Raw genomic sequence first — 14143 nt, 5'->3', positions numbered from 1 at the left:
CAACCAGGCCTCCCTCCCAGGGACAGCAGAGAACCAGAGAGTGGACCACTTCCACCCCAAAGGCAGGGATTTCTAAGCCAATGCTTCTATGGCAAAAACTCTCAATGACTCCCTTCCCCCCCTCTGCCCTCCTTTCACCCACCAAAAGCTAGGAGGAAGGCTCTCCCTCTGCAAAGAAGTTTGGCTTTCTGCAGCAAAAGACCAATGGGTCTTAAAGATCATTTTTCAGGGATACAAATTTTCTTTCAACAAACTCCCACTTCCGAGAGGGTATAGATACTTGCCTCCAAAGCAGTGGGCAGAGGCATTGAAACAAGTCCAGACTCCCATATCCCAGGGGGCAGTAGAACCTGTTCCCGCAGATCAAACAGGCAAAGGCTTTTAATTCCAGACTATTCCTTGCTCACAGAAAAGAGGGCACTTGGCGCCCCATCCTGGATTTATCCATTCTGAATGCCTCCCTGGTGGTCGCCAAATGCAAAATACTAACTTTACGGCAGCTGCTGGCTATGCTGACAAAAAATGCCTGGTTAGTGACCCTAGACCTAAATGATGCCTGCTTCCACATCCCCAGGAAATTCCTGTGCTTCAGGGCAGGCTCACAACACTTTCAGTTCTCTGCACTACCCTTTGGCTTATCTACTGCTCCCAGGGTGCTCACCAAATACTTAGCCCCAGCTATAGCATTTTGCCGATGGAGAAATATTCAGATTTACCCTTATCTGGACGACTGCCTGTCAGGTAGAGTGCAAACAAAAGCTGCTGCTGGACCTCCTCTTTGTCAAAACCCTCCTAACTTCCTTTGGGTTCACCATCAATGAAAAGAAATCAGAGCAAACACCCTCCAGGAGTATCATTTTCCTGGGAGCACTGCTGAACACAGCATCCCAAATGGCCTTCCTATCCCCAGGAAAAGCAGAGCTTCCTGCCACTCTACTTTACCCAGCTGGGTTCCAGAAGTTACCTCACAGCGAGGAAATTCCCGCAAGCCTTGAGGTACATGGCATCTTGCATCCTTCTAATTCCACTGGCCAGGCTTCACATGCGGAAGCTTCAGTGGTATCTGAAGAACCTTTGGTGTCAGCACTATCAGCCTCTAGAGACCTCTCTCCCTCTGATCCCCTGTATAAGGGCTGAGTTTCTCTGGTGGGCAGGGGCTTGTGCCAAGAACAAGGGTCTTCCCTTCATCCTCCACCCTACTGGGCAGACCATCACCACCGACACCTCAGACATTGCTTGGGGTGCTCACCTAGCAGGCAGGTGCACCCAAGGCCTTTGGTATTCCCAGCAACTTCCCTTTCACATCAACCAGAAAGAAAGGATGGCAGTACAAAAGTCTTTGCTATCCTTCAAACCCCATCTCAGGCCAGGGGTTCTCCTTATCAGAACAGACAAACACCACTGTAATGTGGTACATCAACAAACAGAAAGGGACCCAATCTTACCCTCCGTGCAGGCTAGCCATGAACCTCTGGCTGACAGCCTCCTCCATGGGATTGCACCTAATAGCCCAATACCTACCAGGGATCAACAGCTTCATGGCAGACCACTTAAGCAGGAACTTACTGGATCCCAGCGAATGGCAGCTCCACAGAAAAATCTTTTCGCTAGTCACTCAGGATTGGGGAACTCCGGAGGTGGATCTCTGCTTTGCACCTCAACCACCAGTTGAAAAAATTCTATACCAGGGAGTATCACCACCTAGCGTGGAAGGTGGATTCCCTGACCGTCCCCTGGAACTCCCTGTTTGTGTACACATTCCCTCCTCTGCTTCTTATTCCCAAGGTACTGATCACGATAAGGGAGGAGAGGCCAAGGGCCATCCTCATTGCTCCAGATGGGCCCAGGCAGCATTGGTACTCCTTACTGCGCAGCCTGACATCACAGCCTCTCAGGCAGCTTCCCCTTATTTCAGATCTCTTCACTCAGGTGGGGGGGGGGGTGCTGCAACCGGACTTGCAGACTCAAACTGTCAGCATGGTTTATACTCTAAAAGCAAATAAGAGCCCCCCTGTTAAGCAAACCGGTCCTAGACATTATCACAGAGGCCAGAAGGCCCAGCACCAGAAGATCTTACACAGGAAAATGGAAAAGGTTCTGCTCCTGGTTCCTCAAACCTTCCATCCCTCTTATCCTGGTCTGTCTAACGGAGTTACTAAATAGTGGCCTCTCCTTCTCTTCTATTAAAATCCACGCCTCTGCCATTTCAATACAGATCCACCCCTGTTCTCGCATCCTTTGATTAAACAGTTCCTCAGAGGGGTTTCGAATATTAGACCTCCCAGAAGGCCTCCCACTCAAGCCTGGGACCAAAATTATGTTTTGGAAAAACTAACCTTGCCACCCTTCAAACCTGCTGCTTCAGCAGAACTGAAATACCTCTCCTGAAAGACTGCTTTCCTGCTAGCTATCACCTCAGCCAGAAGAGTTTCAGAACTTCATTGATGGCCATTGAGGCCTTCATCATTTTCCATGCAGACATGGTTTCCCTGAGGACTAACCCTTCCTTTATGCCCATGGTGGTATTTAATATGACTCTCGACCATGCCATACCTCTACCCACCTTCTTCCCTAACCCTCAAAACAAGGGGGAAAGAATTCTACACTCACTAGACATGCACAGACAGCTCAGATTCTACCTAGACCATACTAAAGCCTTGAGGAAAACAAACTGCTGGTCAGTTTTGCCCCAGGGGTAGAGGGGAAGTCCATTTCCAAGCAAACCATCTCCAAATGGATAACACACTGCATCAATTTCTGCTACAGATTTCATGGGAAACCACCCCCTAAGTCTATTCGCACCCATTCCACTAGGGCAGCCTCCACTTCCACAGCATTCCTGAGAGGAGTTCCTGCCAGGGAAATCTTGGAAGCTGCCACCTGGACTTCTGTCCATACTTTTACAAAGCATTACCACCTACCTCTTTTCTGTAAAGCTAGGGCAGGGTTTGCCAGTGCAGTTTTGCAGGGCTTGCTGACCCAGGCCTAGGTCTCCTGCTAATCCTACCACCCCTCTCCTCAGCTTTGGGAATCCTTCCACAGGTGATGACTGCAACAGTGAAACACGAAGAACATAGTACAGTTGTGTACACTTACCATAAATGAAGATGTTCGAGTGTATTCACTGTTGCTGTCCTGAGTTCCCTCCCTCTTTCCGTAGGGAGGCATAAGCTTCTTACAGTGGCTTTTTTGCCACCAGGACCCCCTTACCATATTTCCTGGGGCTTCGGACTGGTTAGGGCAAGAAAAACTGATGTAATGGCGTTGCAGAAAAACATTGACACTGATATTCGGGCTTACCGAGGGCTACCGCAGCAGGGATAACCCACAGGTGATGACTGCAACAGTGAATACACTCTAACATCTACATTTATGGTAAGTGTACACAACTGTACTTTTCTGATGTTTTGAAAACTGCCAAAGTTATTTCACTTCCCAAGTGATCTAAAAATTCTCTCTTGTCATTATCAGAAGTTTTAGAAAAGGTGTTCTTATCCAGGGTAGTATTCCAGTAGTTATGGTTTCTGTATTGAGGATCAGAGTGTTTTAAGAAAAGACCGTAGCGCCATAACTACCGCTTTATCGCAGCAGTTTTAACATCCTCCTGATTATGAATAAGGGGAAAGTTAACTGGGGCCATCTTTATAGAGTTGTCCATTTTTTACTTTATTGAGAGTTATACACTACTTGAATGTCAACATTGCAACCTTACCTAATCATTTTTTTGGCTTGAAAACAACTTGGGTAATCATTTTCCCATTCAGAGCAGGTAAACCTTGGTGTTTCCACAATAGCAGTGGGACCTGTTTAACACTTCCTTTAAACCATTTGAAATCTCATTTCTTTTATTTTCATCTGTTTTCTCTGCAGATGTGTGATCTTCGAAATCTCCACGGTAGCCATCATTCCTTGCAAAACCCATGAATGGGTAAACATTCTATAACAAAAAAATGTGCTGTTTGAGGAGACGCATATGGTCTTTGTTTGTCTTTTGGTTTGTCATCCCAAAAGGAGATTTTCATTTAATTGATGTTAATACTTGGTTTCTGTTTAGGTCCCCATCTGCCCTGCACTCTGCATACCTGCAAATCAAGTAGCTAAAGGATTTTTTTAGGAACTTCACATCCACTAATTCCTGAATCTGTAATTACCCTAAACGAGGAGGTGGTTTTGGCTTCTTTTAAATACAACTTACCACTGATATTTGCAAGGTTTTTCTCAGTGGTGCAGTCTGCAAATGGCAGTATGTACAGTGTGCCGTTATGTTCAATTCTGTAGGCTGAAACACCCTTACATGTATAACACAGGAAGCGGGTTTGTTTCTTGTTATAGCCTTAAGGCAGTGTTGTTCTCTTCCTGTCTGATTTTATCGCACCCTACTAATTAACCAGTTACTGCAAAGTCATTATTAAACTGTAAACCGTTCAGTTCACTACTTCATAACTCTTCATCTAATATACTTTAACTCTGCCACAGTGTTCATCAAATACCACTGTCTGGTTTTAGGCCCTTAAATTTTGGATATTATTACTGCTACCATTGTCCTGTCATCAGTTTCAAGCGACTTATCAACTGACAACCGTCAAAAATTACTTTTTTTTTTTTTTTTTGGACTAACCTTATTTGTAATTGTTTAGACTTTCCTCCTCTTTCATTTTAATTGTTGACTTTGTTTTTTGCATAAGCTATCATTACTAATTTTGTATTGGTTATGATCTTTTTTGTTTAATTTACCTACACTGTACCGAGCTAAAAAAGAACCACGATCCGCAGTGGTGGTGCTGCGGTAGCGTTGTCACCTCACAGTAAGACGCTGTCCGGTTCGATTTTCAGCTAGAGCGTCTTCTGCGTGGAGACATGCGTGAATGGGCGTGCCTTTGTTGAAGGTTGTGTTTCAGGGCTGACAACTCGGCACGTAAAAATCAACTGCCAATCATTAGCGGACCGGAGTTCCGCTGTGGCGACCCCTAACCGGGAAAAGCTGAAAGACACAGCAGTGTGTAAGCTGTCGACCCAGACCATTGCATCTCCATGTTTTCCAGTGGGTATTTCAGCATGGCAAAGTACCCGGAGAACAGTCCCACTCGTCTCCCCCCAGCCAGTCAGCCAACTTACTGGTCATTCCTGGGTTTTTGACAGCACAGATGGGCCTCTTCCCCTGGCAGGTTGAACCTTATCTTTAGCAGTTTGTCAGACTGGATTTCAAAACATTTACAGCATAGTACTCAGACTAGTACTTCTATCCCTTCTCTATGAAAAGGACAGCCATGTAAGAATTTAATGCATGTTAAGGAGCTTTGATCGTGGGTTTTTATTTCTACTATCCCTTCCTCTAGTTGTATTTTAATAATCTGTTTGGGATTTCTAATTCCTTATGCTTATTCAGTGGGTGACAGCAAACAGAAAAAAAAAATAATAAATCCAGAAGAAGATGGTCTTCAGCTCAAAAGGACTGAGGGTAAATGACTGAAAAAGTTCTGTGAGCCCTCGGTGAAACTGATTAATGGGTGTCATTGCTGTGTGACCTCAAGTATCAGTGGCTGTATAATTTGTCATGTGTCCGTGTGCTTCTTACATGTGCTGGAAGTTTCTGCAGGTGTGATCATTGCCCAAGTTTCCCTTGTAGATCTGCTATTGGTATCAAATTGTCAAGCGTTGAGCTGAAAGCTTATTTCTTCCCCACACTACAGTGCACAGCAAGTTATTTACAGTGCTTTACAAAAACAGCCATGCTTTAGTAATGCTTTCTCTCTTCTTTCATAGGCTTTTATTTCGAGAAAGCAGAAAGGCACATAACCACCATACTTCATTGCTGTGAGTATCTTACAAACTTTGTCTTGAAATGATCATTCATCTGCAGTAATGTATATTCTTAATTTGTAGTCTGTTTTTTAATTATTCTATTGTTTAACTTCCTTGAGTATGAAAGATTTCCCATAAGGCTACAGTGAAAATAGTATTGCTTTGGACTTGCATGTAAAGCAGCCTAATAGAGAAAACCTAGGTTCTGGTAGTTCAAGGAAAAAGTTGGTTAGCAAGACAGGAAAAATAAATAAATTTTTTGTCGGCAGTTGTAACTATTCTCACTTCACATCGTGTAACATTGCTGCATATTTAAAATGAACAGGGTGAAATAGCCTACATTTTGTAAAACATCAGTTAAATGGGCTAGTCCAGGTAACCTTTTCAGCCACAACCAAAAAAAAAACACTCAAAAAGCAGATAAATTGTTTAAGTGTTATGGCAAAGTGTGTGACTTGCATCTAGTAGCATCATGTTCATTTTGTGATTGAATGTATCCAGATTATCCATTTCAGGGTCAGATTGGGTAGCGAGAGTGGAACTTGTCCCAGGAGTGAGTGGGCATAAGCAAGGAAGTCTAATATGAGTTAACCTCAACACTGACACTAACCAACTGCAAAAGACGTCTCAGACACACACACTACTACAGTCTAGCCCTAAATCTTAAAAACACATGTGAGCATACACTCTTACAGTCTGTCATTTTACTATCCCTTACTTTAACCCTAATCTGTTAACACTTGGGAAACACTCTCACCTCCTAACTCGCACTCAGCAACACAAATCCATTCTGCTGTTATTGACACTCGTACCACTCAGCTGCATATGCATTTGAGTAAGACACATTCAAGCATTCACTCCCAAACTCCATCCATTTGACAAAATAAGCATTTCACGAAAGGATGATAACCCACCCACCTACCCACACGAGTACGTATATATTGAATAGCTCACTTTCATCAGGGCTCAACTGTAAAACTGCAGCTTCCTAACACTAACTAATTGTTAGCTTCCTTAGGTTAAGAATTCTTGTAAATCATTGGACACACCACAGCTTTTGAGCCAGTTAACCCCTTTGAATTCACTAGGTAGATATAATGCTTGTGTATGTAACTGGAACACTGACTATTGCTGTGTGTGGCATCATCCCAAGTCCAGAATTCTAGTAGAAAAACCTGAAACGGCCAAACATACTTCAAACTATATTAACTGTTGGTCTAATCTTGGAGCTTTACCACCAATGCTAGTGGAACCCTTTAAACATTCCTTCTCATTCAGTTGTAATTTGAAGTAAAGTGTGATGCAGTGTTGCCTTTCCATCCATTTCAGCAGATGGGGTACATCAGATCTGAACTTATCTGAGGCTGATGGACTTCAGTTTCAGTTCTCAAGCTCGTCCCCTCTCCCATAATGCACCACCAGCCTTGCTATCCACCAGTCTCATCTGCCTTGCTAGACAACAGAGAAGTTCTCCAGGATGTGGCTCTTTTTCACGAATAAGTGATCCTTTTTTAGCTTTTGAAAGTATTTTTGGCATTTTGTCAGTTTTTTGCCTGTCCTGTCCTGTGTTTGGAAAAAAATTTCTAGAATTAAAAAAAAAAAAACATCTTTGGGCTAAGTTTAAGTTGGTAGTAGTAAGCTTCTAGTGATGGTGGTGGTAGCACTGGTCTTTGTGTTCTTTGGGTACTGTTTTGGTGGGGGGGGGGGCCCTTTTTATATTTATATACACTGTTGTCATGTTGTGTATTGTGGTGAATGCCCTCCTTTTTTCTGTTGCATGTGTATATGATGTGTTATGTTGGACAAGACTTTGATTGTCTGTGGCTTGCACTCAAATGATTCTGCTGCAGGATCCATATAACAAATGCTATATTATTTGGTTTCTGCCCATCCTGAAGAGGATTGTGATATTTTTTCCTTCCTTTGGATCAAGGGCGTTCTCAGCTTGCCATCCCAAATTAGATTTGACCCGCCTTCTCCCTGCCAAAACATGAGGTTTAACATGTTCTGTTTTAGGGTCCTTTTCTTCCTGGAAAACTTCTGATAACGAAGTAAGATAGACTTACTTAGAAAAGAAACAGGAATCCCTCCAAGGATAAGTCAAAGAAAAGTGAGAAGAGGTGTCTGGACCCTTTTATGTAAGGACCTGCTCCAAGTGTTCTGCACATCTGACATCTTCTCTGGGGTTGGAGCATGTTCAGTTGCCCCTGATCTGCCAGATCCATTTTTTTCTCAAGAGCGGTCCCCCCTCCGACTCTAACCACCAACCTTTCCTTCTCATGGGCCAAGGCACCGATCTTCCAGACTGCTTGTGTCACTTCTTTCTTAAGGTCAGTGCGGCCTTCTAGGAATTTGATCAGAGCAGATTTGAATAAATGATGAGGAGCCTTTTGAAGGCCAACATACATTTTGGAGTTCTTCCTGATCCTCCCTCCATGTGGAGTAGTGCGACCTTGCCCTTCTACATCCATTATCTGCCCTTCTCCGCTCCACTTTTCATATCCCATAACTTTGGATCTGGGTGTTAACCTGCATGGTCCCCCTTCTGGAGCTGACAGCCATGGTGTCAACTCCAATTTATCTACCAATTCTACTTTGGCCACTTTGGAACCAGATGGGTCCCGGAGTTGAGGGTGTTAGCTTTGAGGCCTTAAGCTTGGTGTCAAACTCAAGGTTTTTACTCAAGATTTTTGGGGCTGTCTGTGTTTCTAAGGGTTTTTTTGCTGTTGAGAGCTGAGCATCAGTTTCTATTGTTGATCATAGCAGTTCAGCATTTCTGTGAGGATTCCTTTTGGGGGGGGGGTTCTTTGGGTCCAAGGAGGTCTTTTTTGTGGCCCACCTCAGTTTTGGCATTTGAGGCACTAGAGAAGATCCTCATCCTCTCGAGGGAGGGGGTGACCTGCTTGTTTTCGGATCCATCCTGGACCCACACAGTTTCTGGAACTTTGGTAACATCATCGTACTTTGACACAGCTTGCACCAACCAACCCCGTGCCAACCCAAGTTGTTTCCACTGTTGCTTCTGACTCATCCTTGGTATTTCCATCCACAGAGATGTGTAGGAAGCACAACTGCAAGAACAGACATCTGATTTCCCCTCAGGAGTTTATAACCAAAGACAGAGCAAAGGGGAAAAGTACCCAAATCTCCCCTGGAAGATGGTCTTGTTTGGAGAGCTCCTATAATTACTCAGAGGGGTGGTTGGTCCACCAGTGCCCCTTCCACAGAAGAGTCCATGTTTCTTGAGGCTTTTGGTGCAGACTCAGCTACAATCTGGGTGGTCCCCCAGATGGACAACCTTGTGTCTCAAAGGCCTTGGTAGTAACTGGCTGTAGTAGAAACCAGTCCCTTATAAGCCTAACTAGATATTGGTGTCCCTGAAGGACAGAGCACATTAGCGTAAGGGGGCTGCAGTGGATACCATTGTGGTGGCTGCAGCCACTAAGAAGGAACTGTTGGAGAGTGTGCCATTGTCCATCCCTTTAAGAGTCCAGAGCTCTAGACAGGTTTAGAAAGCATGTCTAAGGCCTATTTTACCAGACTGCAGAGGGGTTTGATTGAAGAAACTGTCAAAATCCCTGACTGGTCCAACGACGGAGGCTGTAGGGCAATGGGAATCCCAGCTGGCAACCCTGCAGTCTACGACTAATGTGTGTCTTGTCCAGTGCAGTGGGTGGTATGACCAGAGCAGCAGGCACAGAACTTTATTATTCAGCACCATGCCTAGATGTGATTGACTTCAGAGAGCTTCATAACCACCTTGAATGCCCCATTTATCCGGTGAACCTTATGTGCACTCGAAGTCAAGAGGACACCCTAACCCAAGAGTAAGAGGATGGCAAAACCCTTGGAATCTATTTCTGTACACCTCTGTAGTCTTTTTTTCACATGGTCAGAAGGGTGGAGAACACTTTTTTCCAGAAGTCCCAAAGTTTTGTCCAGGATACTTCTGTTGATAGGACCCCCCCCCCCCTGCCATGGCAAGGAGTGACTTTAATGGTCATTGCCCTAGAGGCAGAAGTGGGCCACAGAACCAGGGTTTAGAGATCCTTTTACCAAATCCTTTCAGTGCTCCTAAACAGTTGCCCATCTACTCTTCTCTGGATGCAGTCGGGAAGGGGGTGCTTAACTCTCCCACCCTAAGCCTGGAAGGCCATCACCCCTGATTCTCAGGTGTTGACCATGATAACCAGAGTCTACTCTTGCTTTCACATCCCTCCCAGAAGCAACAGAAAGGAATCTTCCAGATGTTCCACCCTGGCAAAGAAGTGCAATAGCACAATAAATATTAAAGCTGCTAGAAAAAATACTAATCCTGGATGTCCCAGTAGATCACAGAGGATCTGGAGTCTACTCATGGTGAGAGAAAGAAGGGTGACCTATGGCCAGTCTTGGACCCAAGTCAGTTGAATCCGTTTGTCAAATGAATGTCATTCTCTATGGTCATGGTACCTTCCAATATTGCCTCTTCTGAGGAAGGATGACTGTGCACTCAGTGGGACATACATGATGCTTTCTATCACATCATGATAGCAGGTAGTCCGGGAGGTTCATGGGCGTCTATGTGGGAGATCGTGATTTCCATTTCAAAGCACTACCCTTTGGTAACACTGTCACCCCCTGGGTATTCACCAAATGCATGGCAGTAGTAGCAGCCTAACTCAGGTTGTAGGGGTTCTGGATGTTTCCTTATCTAGATGACTTGGCTCATCGTGGCCCCAACAAGGGATTTACTAGTTCATGCAAAAGACTCATTCTGTTTGTGCTGTTTCTTGGACATTACAGTAAGTTTAAAAAAAATCCAAACTAGAACCTATTTAAAACTTTGAAGTTCATAGGTTGCCACCTGGACCCCACCATGCAGATAGCCAGGTTTTCTCTGTCCAGGGTGTCATCTCTGCATCTTCCAAGCTTCTTAAGTTATTGTACTAACAGAACCCTCCGGGCTGTCTTGAGTCTTTGGTTGTTAGGATCCAGGGCAGCTGCTATCACTAGTTCCTCACTCTGGGTTCTATATGAGGGTTCTCCATTGGACTGTGTCCATTCAGTGGCCCATGATATGTCACCTGTTGCATCATCCCATTAGACAGCATGACTTATGGTGACTGACCTTCCTGCTTAACCACCTTGCGGCGTCCCTTTGCGATTCCCATGCCAAGGGCCACAGTAACTACAGATGCTTCTCCTCTAGGGTTGGGAGTATTTCAAAGGGAGGACAGTCCAAGATACTTGTTCCCAGGCTGAGGCCAACCTTCACATCAATATCCTGGAGATGCTGGCAGTTCTCCTTGAGTTACAGGCCTTTCAAGATGGCCTTTCCATGGGTGTAATAGTGATGTAGATGGACAACATCTGTACTCTGGTACATCAGCCAGTATAGTGATAGCTGCTCTTATCCCTTATGTTAAGAGACTGTGTGAGGTTGTGGCAATGGGCAGTGTCTTCTCATTGCTTTATTGTTGCACTGTGCATCCCAGGCAAGTCCAGTATCCTCACAGACAAACTAAGCAGGTCAGTTTTTTTGTACACAGGTGGTCCAACAGTTTTTGATTGGCATCCAAGCTCTTTAGCCATTGGGGCCAGCCCTGCTGCAGTCTGTTTGCAACCCTGACCAACACCAACTGCAGCAGCAGCTTCATCCTGATCCCTGTGGAATGCTCCCACTCCTCTCCTAGTCATATTTCTTCAGAAAGTGGCCTGGTGCATGACAAAAATGATTATCCTTGCCCCTTTTGGCCTTGACAGGTTTAGTTGTCCTTTCTTTGGCCTCACCTAGTGTACTTACCCTGGGTTCTGGATCCCCTTTGAAGTCTCATCCTTTTGGCAAGCCTCACCCGAACATCAAATCCCTCTGACTGCTTGATTTCTCCACTTCCAGAGATTGCCAGAAGTCCCACTCTTTCTTCCACACTTGTACAAATTCTCACTTCTTCCTAGAAACCCTCCAGTAGGAAGAGTACAGTAAGTGGAAAAGGTTCACTTTTTAGGTTAATACTAAAGGTCTGTATTCGTTCTTGGCTTCTTTGCTACTTGTTATATTTTCTTTTGGGTCTTTTCCATTCAGGGGCTGTTTTTTCTACAATTAAAGAGCAATGTTTACCATTTCTAACTTTCATTTGGGAGAGAAGCATGCTTCCATTGCTTCCTTAAATCTCTTAAAAGCATTCTTAAGAGTTACCTTTCTCTTGAAGCTCCTTTGAGAGACCCAGTGACTCATCACTATCTTGTTATAGAGCCTTACCAAGGTGCCATTTGAACTTGCAACTTTGGCAGATCTGAAATATCTATCTTAAAAGGCAGGAAAGAATAATTTCTGTTTTGTTACTGTTACATCACCCAGGACAATTTTGGAATTACAGGCCTTATGAAAACATCTGTATTTTTTTCGTAAGGATAGTTTCCCTCAGGACTAATCCAGCCTTCATTCCCAGGGTGGCTTTAGAGACCAACTTAAACCAGACTATGCATCTGAGTTTTCTTTCCAAATCTTTTCAAATGTGAATATTTACTTCATTTTTTGGGGGTCCACCATCAGCTTTAGTTTTATTTGCACCGTACAAAGGACATTAGAAAAGGCAAAATTGGGTTCCAGCATGTCTAAGGTTACCTTGCCCAGGTGGCTGCCTAATTGTGTTATGCTTATTTACAGAGCTAAGGGATTGTCACTGCCCTCTGAACGGAAGGCACAGTTTACCAGAGTGGTTGCAGCCTTCAGCCATGTTTCCCATTGATATTTGTGCAGCAGCTGCAGTTCATACATTTGTTTCATTACAAGCACAACTTGCAGTCCAGATCCACAGCTGCATCTGGTTTTGACATTCTCCACAATATCCCTGAATAGTGCTTCCTGGAGTTATTCTGGCGGGATACTCTGTCCCATGTGTTGAGGCAGATGGAAGAGGCAGCATCTAATTTGAAAGTTACGTACTTACTGTAATGTCTGTATCATCTTCTGTCCATCTCAACATCCCCACTCTGTCCCCCAGCCAGATTGTCACTCCTTTTATGGCTCCTAGTGGACCACACTGGACCTTACTGTACCCGTTCTTTGTTTCAGCTTTTTTTGGTTGCTTCATGTGGTAATCTTCTGTCTCATTGGCAGCAGTTTCCTGTTTTTAGGGTTATTAATCATGTACTTGGGGCACACGTCATCTGAGGGCAATAGGATTGGTGGTGCATTGTGTGAGAAGGGAGAAGTTTGAGCCTTGGCACTGAAGTTTGCTTGCCAGCCTCTGATCTCTGTGGATCCTGTATACCCATATGTTAAGATGGACAGAAGACAACACAAATCTGTCATTATGGCGTGTCGTAACTTTCATTTCTGTGACAAGTCCTAGTGATGATCACTTCCGACATAATGTGTTAAAAACTGAATATGGTGAAAAGATAATGGCTGAGAACCTTTGTAAATACTCTTATGTTGTCTACAGCAGTATGGCCTTAGAATTTTTGTGTTTATAGATGCATTGATTTGCAGTAATGCATCACATTACCATATAACAAATGGCATTTAAATAAAAAAAAAAAGAGGTTGTTCACTCTAAAACCTTGATCCCAAGTATTGGCATATTGGCATCATGTTTGGAACACCAAAACAAAATGCACACAATCCTTACGCCATCAGGTGGTACTGGAGTACAGAAAACACAAAAATGGAAAGTTAAAACTTAAGCTGTTCTTCTGGCAGCCCTCATATTAGCAAATCTTTTTTTGTGGCAGTGTTTACTTTCCATGTGCCCAGAGCTTATGCATTTCTACTCAAAGGTTGCCCCAATACCTAGTATAAAAGTAGTCCAATATTGAAAATGCTTCTTCCCCTGATTTAAAATTTGCAGTTTTTGTGTTGTCAGCTGTGCAGCTGTTCTCAGTTGACGATTTATTTTCTGGTCCAAATTGGCTCAGTGTTTAGCCAGAGACTGTTGTGTATATTAGGAGCAGTATTCTGGAAACTGTTTTTAAGTATTGTTGACTTGCAGGACAAAAAATCATTTGCGGTTCTTGTACAGCATCAACATAATCTTTGGCTATAATGTTGACTGCCCCCAAGTTCCACAGGATTTCTTGCAGTACCATATTAGTTAGGATTGTTGAGTATACCTGGACCAGAGGTCTCAGCCATGACTCAAGAAATTATCATAGCCAGACTTCCTTTGATACAGTTGTACTTTAAACCTCCACCTTCTGAAGCTTTGTCCTTGGACTGTCTTCCAACTTGTTCCTCCCTAGTGGTTAATGCTAGTTCATTCCACATGACCCCATGAAGGAAATGTACTCTTGTTATTCAACTGATGTGGTAAAAACATATCTGTTACTGCACAAACAGGTAAAAAATAGTAAATGT

At 43.9% G+C, this 14143-nt stretch overlaps 1 protein-coding gene across 1 annotated transcript in view; it reads left to right on the top strand.

The window, feature by feature from the left end:
* UBN1 (ubinuclein 1) overlaps nucleotides 1-14143 on the top strand; it is a 772140-nt gene that overhangs the window by 541935 nt on the left and 216062 nt on the right. Inside the window, exon 9 of the mRNA XM_044090531.1 lies at nucleotides 5764-5814. Coding sequence (XP_043946466.1) covers nucleotides 5764-5814 — 51 coding nt within the window. The remainder of the gene's footprint in view (nucleotides 1-5763; nucleotides 5815-14143) is intronic.

Source organism: Protopterus annectens, chromosome 12.part0 (assembly GCF_019279795.1).
Source record: "Protopterus annectens isolate FY-2018-M chromosome 12.part0, PAN1.0, whole genome shotgun sequence".
NCBI lineage: Eukaryota > Metazoa > Chordata > Ceratodontiformes > Protopteridae > Protopterus > Protopterus annectens.
This window is presented reverse-complemented; position numbering and strand designations above follow the sequence as displayed.